Here is an 8,279-nt window from a genome sequence, read left to right on the forward strand (position 1 = left end):
CTGTGCCGCGAGGGAGCCATGTGTGCTTAAAACATTGTATATAAATGAAAATATTTTTACTGCAAATTTCATAATATTGTTATCATTTTAGTTGCAGTTTTGTGGGAGATCGCCTTCTTCCTATTTGCATTTTTATGCCATGTTGTTACATTGTTCCCAGTGTGTTAGTGTTTACCCTGCTATTACTCTGTGATGTCGTACACTTAGGCTTTAGAACAATACATTTGAATGCTAAAAATAAAGTTGAATTTGTAAATGCATGTTTTATGAGTGTTCTTAACTGTAAACATACTGCATTACGTATTCTATTATATCCGAAATATCTTTAACTCCAGATAGCTACATATCTCATACTGATATCATTTACTATTGTTTTTTAACTCCAGACATACCGATTATGTATATTGTTATAACCGACATTTTCATAACTCCAGAGGCACATTATAGCCACGTGGTTACACTACACTGATAATCTGAGGGTCGCGGATTCAAATTCATCTCACACCAAACATGGGGGCGTTATAATGTTACGGTTAATCCCACTATTCTTTAGTAAAATATTAGTCCTAGAGTTGGCGGTGGGTGGTGATAACTAACTGTCTTACAGTGCAAAATTAGGGATGGCTAGCGCATATAACCCTCATGTAGCTTTGCGCGAAATAAAAAAAAACGAGAAACCAAACAAACTTAACTCCAGACTGCTACATTAGTTATAGTGATAACATCTTACGTTTCATTATCTCAAGACACACCGACAGAAAGACCCATACAGACACAAGACAGACCCATAATGTTATACCTGAGATTCCTTAAGTGCTACTTTATTAATGATGTTAACAACAAAAGTTCCCTTAACTCCAGGTATATCCAGATGAAGTCCATCTTAATTCAAGACATCTTTGAATTTTTAAGTCGAAAACAGTGTAATTTGGAAACACACAAATATTTGGAAACAATATGATTGATTAGTTGCAACCATATTGAACAAAATATACCAGGAAGAACAAAAGAAAGGTCTGGCATAACTGCTTGAAATGGAAAGAGAGTATTTTTAATGGCGCCTGATTTCTAACTTTCAACTCTGAATGATTTTAATAGCTTTACCGACCCCCGCTAGTACAGCGGTAAGTCTACGGATTTACAACACTAAAACCAAAGTTTGGATTCCCCTCGGACACTCAGCAGATAGTACGATGTGGCTTTGCTATAAGAAAGCAAACAAATAATAGCTTTACCACGTAAAATGATCCTAAAATATACTCTACAATTCATGGATTGTTAGGCTATGAATAGTATAGTTAGGATTGTACTGTTGCTTATGTAGTATATCACTGCACTAAATCATTCTGTGAACAATTGTCTTCCTGTGTGTACAATGAACAATTGCACTATGCCATTCCTGAATCTATAGTCTGTGGACAATGTAGTTACAATTGTCTTCCTCTGTGTATAACGACTATATGTAGTGGATGCTATTCATTCAACCCAAAGTTCAGTTCAGAAAAATTAAATCAGATTTCTAAAAGGAACGTTGATAAATTCTTAAGTACTGCATTCTTTGTTTCAATCATTGTGGCACCGAATGGTTATTCAAACCACACTGAAAGAAAATGTTTACTTCGATTGTGTTTTGTTTATCTGTTTCAACTTTCAGCAATTCCTGTCTGATTAACCAAGTTAAATAACAAACTAGCATTAAACGTCATGATAAAAAGTATTTTGGAAAATATAAGTTTGTCTTATGTTGTTTTTTTATTCAGAATCGTTTGAAAATAGGGGTAACAACATACGACTATCGAAAACTCCACGAAAGTAAGTTTGTCTTATTTTTTTTTATTCAGAATCGTTTGAAAATAGGGGTAACAACACACGACTATCGAAAACTCCACGAAAGGAATGAATGTTGTAGTTTTATTTTTCTCCTACAGACATGAAATATATAACTCACTTTGTCTCATGTAACATGGGCCTGTGACGGTTTTATTTTCTAGAAATGTTTAAATGTTCAACTGTAATTCCTGTATGCTGAATGTGTAAATGATATCCGTTTTTCTCTATCACGTAAGACGTTTTCACAAAACGTCGTAACGTAACCTCTATAAGAGAGACCACAACACATGGTTTTGAGATTAAAAAACATAAATTTCACGAGGAAGTCTGGATGAACGAGGATACATTTTAAGTGTATAATTTTCTCTACAAGTGGGTTTTCTCGTCATCACGGAGGATACATTTTTTTGACATCAATGTTCTTCCATATTCTTCTTTTTTGCTTGTATTTTTGCTAATTAACAAACATAATAATAATAAAAAATGTTTATTGTTGTAAACGAAATAATAATTTGATCTAAGTACGAGTTTTTCTTCTCGATTTGTAAAAACTCTTTACGTGATAAAATCAAAGAAAGAAGATTTTCGTAGCTAAATTATGGAAAATCCAAAAACAACTTTCACAAAGCATACATTCGCGGGCCTGTGTAGTGAATATATCTGAAACAGTTACTGTATGGTGAAATACACTGGCCTATTTTGCGTTATTATTTTTTTTTTTTGAAAATATACAAAATAATTATCTTAAACAACGGCCTGGCATGGCCAAGCGCGTAAGGCATGCGACTCGTAATCCGAGGGTCGCGAGTTCGCGTCGCGCTAAACATGCTCGCCCTTTCAGCCGTGGGGGCGTATAATATGACGGTCAATCCCACTATTCGTTGGTAAAAGAGTAGCCCAAGAGTTGGCGGTGGGTGGTGATGACTAGCTGCCTTCCCTCTAGTCTTACACTGCTAAATTAGGGACGGCTAGCACAAATAGCCCTCGAGTAGCTTTGTGCGAAATTAAAAAAAACAAAACACATCTTAAACAAGACTCGAATACGTAATACGAGAGAACCATGGATATTGAGTTTCGCAATCTGGCACATTATTCACTGGGCCATGCTACATTCTGTAATTTTCACTTGTGAGGTTTAGCGCAAATCAACACAATGGGCTATCTGCAATCTGCCTACCACGGGGAATCGAATCCCGGATTTTAGTGTTGTGAGTTTTTATACTTGTCTCTAATCCACTGGAGAACCTCTGTAATTTAAGTAACAAAAAGTGCTATTCTGATTTATGAGAGAATTATGTGAAATTACATAGTAAGTTCTGAAAGTATATATCTTATTTTCGTTACTTATTAACAGTAAATATGTGTGTGTGTATATATTTTCTTATAGCAAAATCACATCGGGCTATCCCATCGAGGGATAGCAAACGCCTGATTTTTGCGTTGTAAATCCATAGACTTATCGCTGATGTGTTTTGAATTTCGCACAAAGCTACTCGAGGGCTATCTGTGCTAGCCGTCCCCAATTTAGCAGTGCAAGACTAGAGGAAAGGCAGCTAGTTATCACGACCCACCGCCAACGCTTGGGCTACTCTTTTACCAATGAATAGTGGGATTGACCGTCACATTATAACGTTTCCAAGGCTGAAAGGGCGAGCATGTTTGGCGCGACGGGGATGCGAACTCGCGACCCTCAGATTACGAGTCGCACGCCTAAACACGCTTGGCCATGCCGGGCCCGACTTATCGCTGAACCAGCGGGGGACAAGTAGTAAATAAACAAATAACTTGCAAACTTTTAAATTTAAAGCATTTTATTGGCCAGGTATGTCCAGGAAGTTAAGGCACTCGACTCGAAATCCGAGGTTCGCGGGTTTACCAACGGTTTATTAGTTGGTGAAAGAGTTGGCGATGGGTGATGATGACTAGCTACCTTCCCTCTAGTCTTACACTGCAAAGTAAGAGACGGCTAGCGCACATAGCCCTCTGGTAGCTTTGCGTGAAATTAAAAAAAAACAACAAACAAACAAACAAGCATTCTACTATTTTTTTCCTCTTTCTTGTTTTTGATTACGACAGTTTATATCACTGTCATTTGAAAAAAAAAACAACAACTATTTAATGAGCTATCTATGCTCTGCCCACCACTGGTATCGAAACCTGGTTTCTGCTGTTGTAAGTCCGCGGACATAGCGCAATATTGTTTGTGAAAAAGTTCTGTCTTTCTTATACCAGATTACGAGTCTCTTTGTTTTTTAAAATAACATAGAAATATATAGTAACAATTATGTTTTTGTGTTTGTCATGTAAAACACAAAAAATACTGTGTGCATAACAAAAAGAAAGATCATATATAAAAACTGTCGTTTATTCTTTCATTCAAAAATAGTAAAATAAATTTTCTAGAGATTTCTAATATCATAGACATTGATGTCAAGTGCAGCTCATGAGTACTTACAATACTGAAAGCGATTTGCTTTGGATTTTTTTTTTTTTAGTTTTACGATTTTACAATTTGTATAAATTCTATATAAGAAGACAGACATCTCACTGTGACACTCCAATATTATAGTTTAACAGAGATGTGTCGACGAATACGGGTTTTCGAGCTTGTTGTTGCTGAGAGTTTCTGTAGTTTGCTGGGGCACGAGGAGGAGCATATTGTTGAGCAGGAGGAGGAGCATATTGTTGAGCAGGAGGAGGAGCATATTGTTGAGCAGGAGGAGGAGCATATTGCTGGGCAGGAGCAGGGGCATATTGCTGGGCAGGAGCAGGGGCATACTGCTCGGGAGGAGCATACTGAGGCTGTTGTTTAGGGGCAGGACCAGGAGCCACACCCCGAGGAACATCTTCGGGACCTACGTCTCCAGCAGCCACGAATCCAGCCTTTCCAGCAACGTATTTAACAGTTCTCTGTTTCCCATCAGCGTCGACGTATCCGTAAACGCCCTTCACTGTACCATCAGGAAGACGAACCTCCTTACGAAAGCTCTGTCCTAAAGGTCCTTTACCGGTATCATAGCCGAAGTCATAGTCCCCCTCGAGCTTATTACCAACTTTAACAAAGTGAACGGGTGCTGGAGGGTGATAGTTACGGGGGCGATTCTCGTCGTATTTCTGTGCTTCCAAGATGGCCCGGGTTTGCTGTTGCTGTCTGGCGATTAAAGCTCGCTTTTGTTGCTCCTGAATTCGGACAATGACCTCCGGATCTTGCTCTTTCTGAGCACTTGCAGATGCGTCATAGGTGTACTGTGCCAAAGTGGCCGCACACAAGGAAATAAGCACGATCTGCGAAGAAAAGGAAACTTATGAAGGCAACTTAATGACAAGATAACTTATAAAATAGAGTTACTGAGGAATTTGATGTAGTATGTTCATTTGCTTATAATCGTAGGATATTTCAACTACGTAACTTTTTTTTCTTTGCAATTACCAATCATAAAAGTTGGTAAAATAAACAGTTTATTCCAGGATTATCAAAGTTACATTAATACTAAATAATAATAATAATAATTTATTTGGATTTAAACCGATAGATGATGGGACATAATTGCAGTAGTCAGACTGATAACGATATATTTCCAAGTACGACTTGTTATAGCCTATCCGTACATCGACAGCCGAGTTATAAGGCATGGATCGTACTTAGGTTTCAGTAAAAAAAAATAATAACCATCATACCGTCTGAATAGTTTTCTACTTACCCAGCGAATCATAGTGAGCGTCTTAAAAAGATACAAGTGGCTAGAGTGGGTAATCAGTGAACCACTGAACACTTTCTCCATCGCATCTCCTTTTATACAGTAGCAATTCAACAGGTAGACCTCATTAAACTGGTTAGTCAAGAGGATTCCAGGGTGATGAGAAAAAACAAACAAGGCAACATCTGGAAACACAACTATATTTGGAGGCCATCGTGGCTGCCTAAATTCACACGAGAACTTCACGTGTACGTCTCTGTTTCGAACGTCTTATTCCTCCTTGCCTTGATCTAGAAAACGGCTCTGCATCTCTCAAAAAACATAAAATATCCATAGTTTTGGAATATAGGTCAAGTTCGTTGTGGTCTTTTAAATGGAAGGTATGAAGATGTCAATACGTTTGTTAGTATTAATACACATAGATATATATATACTTATAAGTCAGATGAACACTTGTAATTATGACGAATATTTTAAACCTGACGAGGAAGTTGTACTGTATATATATGTATTATAAAACACTGATATACATAGAAACAATACAAATACACACCTGTATCTATATATACAACAGCCGTGGATGACTTGGATGTTTCCAAGGGACTTTTATATATTCTTCATTATATTTTGTTTTTGACAAATGAATATGTCCTCGTTGCGGTTATGGGTACTTTAAAAACTACAAAATTTATAAAAACTATTAGATATGGTCTATATTGTTATTTGTGCTTGAGGAATCGTGGCTTCTATACGCTGAGCGAAGTTCCATAAAAAAGTGAAAACAAGTGTTTCGTCTTGGGAAATTAAATAACAGACGTGGAAGGTTTAACAAAATATTTCCAGCTTTAGCAGATTAAAAGTTTTTAATCCGCCTTATATTCCACGATCGAAGTTCATGTTCTATTCTTTTATTAAGAGTGTTTTTTTTTTTTTAATTTAATGGCAAGTGGTGTAAAACTTCCTATTAGCAGAGAATGATGTGGAATAAACTGCAGGCAGACATATAATCACATTGGCTTGGACAGTGTTCATGATGTTACCTTAGTGTTGTCGGTTTTAGAATCATGGCGTTTTTTTTATTCGAATAGAGGTCTGATAGTGGTTGATCCAATACATCCCACGGTGAAGTTCGTGCACACAAGACCATACACCAATAGCGAGGTATTCAATCAATGTTGTATTTAAAGTTATTTAACGTTTTTTATGTAAAACATCTTGATTCCGTTTTGTTTTGACTGAACTTGTTAGTATAGATGTTTGACAGATTTCTAAATTGTATTCCTAATCGTGAAAGAAATATTGGCGAAGTGATGTATGGCAAAAATAACAACAGAGTATTTGGTTTTTGAGTTTAAATGTCGATTATTTTATATGGCCAAAAAGTTTCCTCGACGTACTGAGTACCCTATGGTGATACCTCCTCAAATAAACCTTGGGCCCATCCTCTTTTAAATTGCTTCCTAAGCCTCTGATTTTAGTGAAATGGGTATGTATCCTTGGTTATTTAAGATATGAGCATTCAAGAACGAAACTTTACGATCCTGTCGATTTTTAATAGTGAATTTTTACTATTCAAAAACTGTAGAAATACGTTAACTGGCTAAACTGTGTTAAATATTACGAAAGTGTCATCAGTATAGCTCTTGTAACATACAGTGTCGTCAATATATCTCCTGTAATATAAACTTTAGAATATTCAGGACAGAACTGCAACAAAAGGTTTTCTTATTATTGTGTGTTTAATGGTCAGACGTAAATTACTATTATTTTAAATGTATTTCTTTATCTCAAAATTATGTATTCTAAGAATTATAGCTTTAACTTCTCTTTAAATTTATCAGAACCTCTGCCTAAAACTCTCTTTACGCGTTATTGTGAGTTTTAGAAAATGAAGATTCATCAGTTAATCTATAAAAGCTAATTAATCGTATGTTAATACATAAAAATAAAAGTAAAAATACCTGAATACCAGTACACCTGCTACAATCGAAATCTTCGAAGAAAAAATATTGGACTTCATATTAGACTTCATAGCCAATCTGGAATCTTCTTGGACTGGTATCATTAAAAACTCAATGTATTTTCTTACATTTTTTGCGAGTATAACTGTAGCCAAATGTTGGATTGAGAGTTTTATAAGTTATCAATGGCTGTTACCAAAGTAAACTATTCTGCGTTCGAAACTAGTAAAGCAGGGAATGAAAATGAAATTTATTTATTTAGTCTTTAAAAATAAACGAAGCACACGATCAGCTGTCAGCCTATTGGTTATAGTAAATCATGTGACCTGTTACTGTATCCTAATAGATTATAGACTACAATAGCGGCCCGGCATGGTCAGGTGGTTAAAGCACTCGATTCATAATCCAAGGGTCGCGAGTTCGAATCCCCGTCACTTCAAACATGCTCGCCCTTTCAGCCGTTGAGGCGTTATAATGTTACGGTCAATCCCACTGTTCGTTGGCAAAAGAGTAGCCCAAGAGTTGGCGGTGGGTGGTGATGACTAGATGCCTTACCTCTAGCCTTACACTGCTAAATTAGGGACAGCTATCGGAGATAGCCCTCGGGTAGCTTTGCGCGAAATTCAAAACAAATATACGAAACGACTACAATACTACAATAACAAATACTTGTATTATTTATATTTAATCGTATTTCTATATGAAATATAAACTTTCATTCTGTAAATATAATCTTCTCTAAAGATGCATGATATTGAAGCTACAAAATCTGTATAGTCTTTTTTTTCAA

At 36.4% G+C, this 8,279-nt stretch overlaps 1 protein-coding gene across 1 annotated transcript; it reads right to left on the reverse strand.

Annotated features, from left to right (window-relative positions):
- Positions 1-4,174: 4,174 nt before the first annotated feature.
- LOC143252314 (uncharacterized) lies at positions 4,175-5,691 on the reverse strand. Its single transcript, XM_076504251.1, has 2 exons — positions 5,532-5,691; positions 4,175-5,115 (listed from the first exon to the last, which is right to left on the reverse strand). Exons 1-2 carry the CDS (start codon positions 5,610-5,612, stop codon positions 4,375-4,377), a joined length of 822 nt encoding a protein of 273 aa, XP_076360366.1. The 5' UTR covers positions 5,613-5,691; the 3' UTR covers positions 4,175-4,374.
- Between the last annotated feature and the right edge of the window lie 2,588 nt (positions 5,692-8,279).

Source organism: Tachypleus tridentatus, chromosome 6, assembly GCF_004210375.1.
Source record: "Tachypleus tridentatus isolate NWPU-2018 chromosome 6, ASM421037v1, whole genome shotgun sequence".
In the NCBI taxonomy this organism is placed as follows: Eukaryota; Metazoa; Arthropoda; class Merostomata; order Xiphosura; family Limulidae; genus Tachypleus; species Tachypleus tridentatus.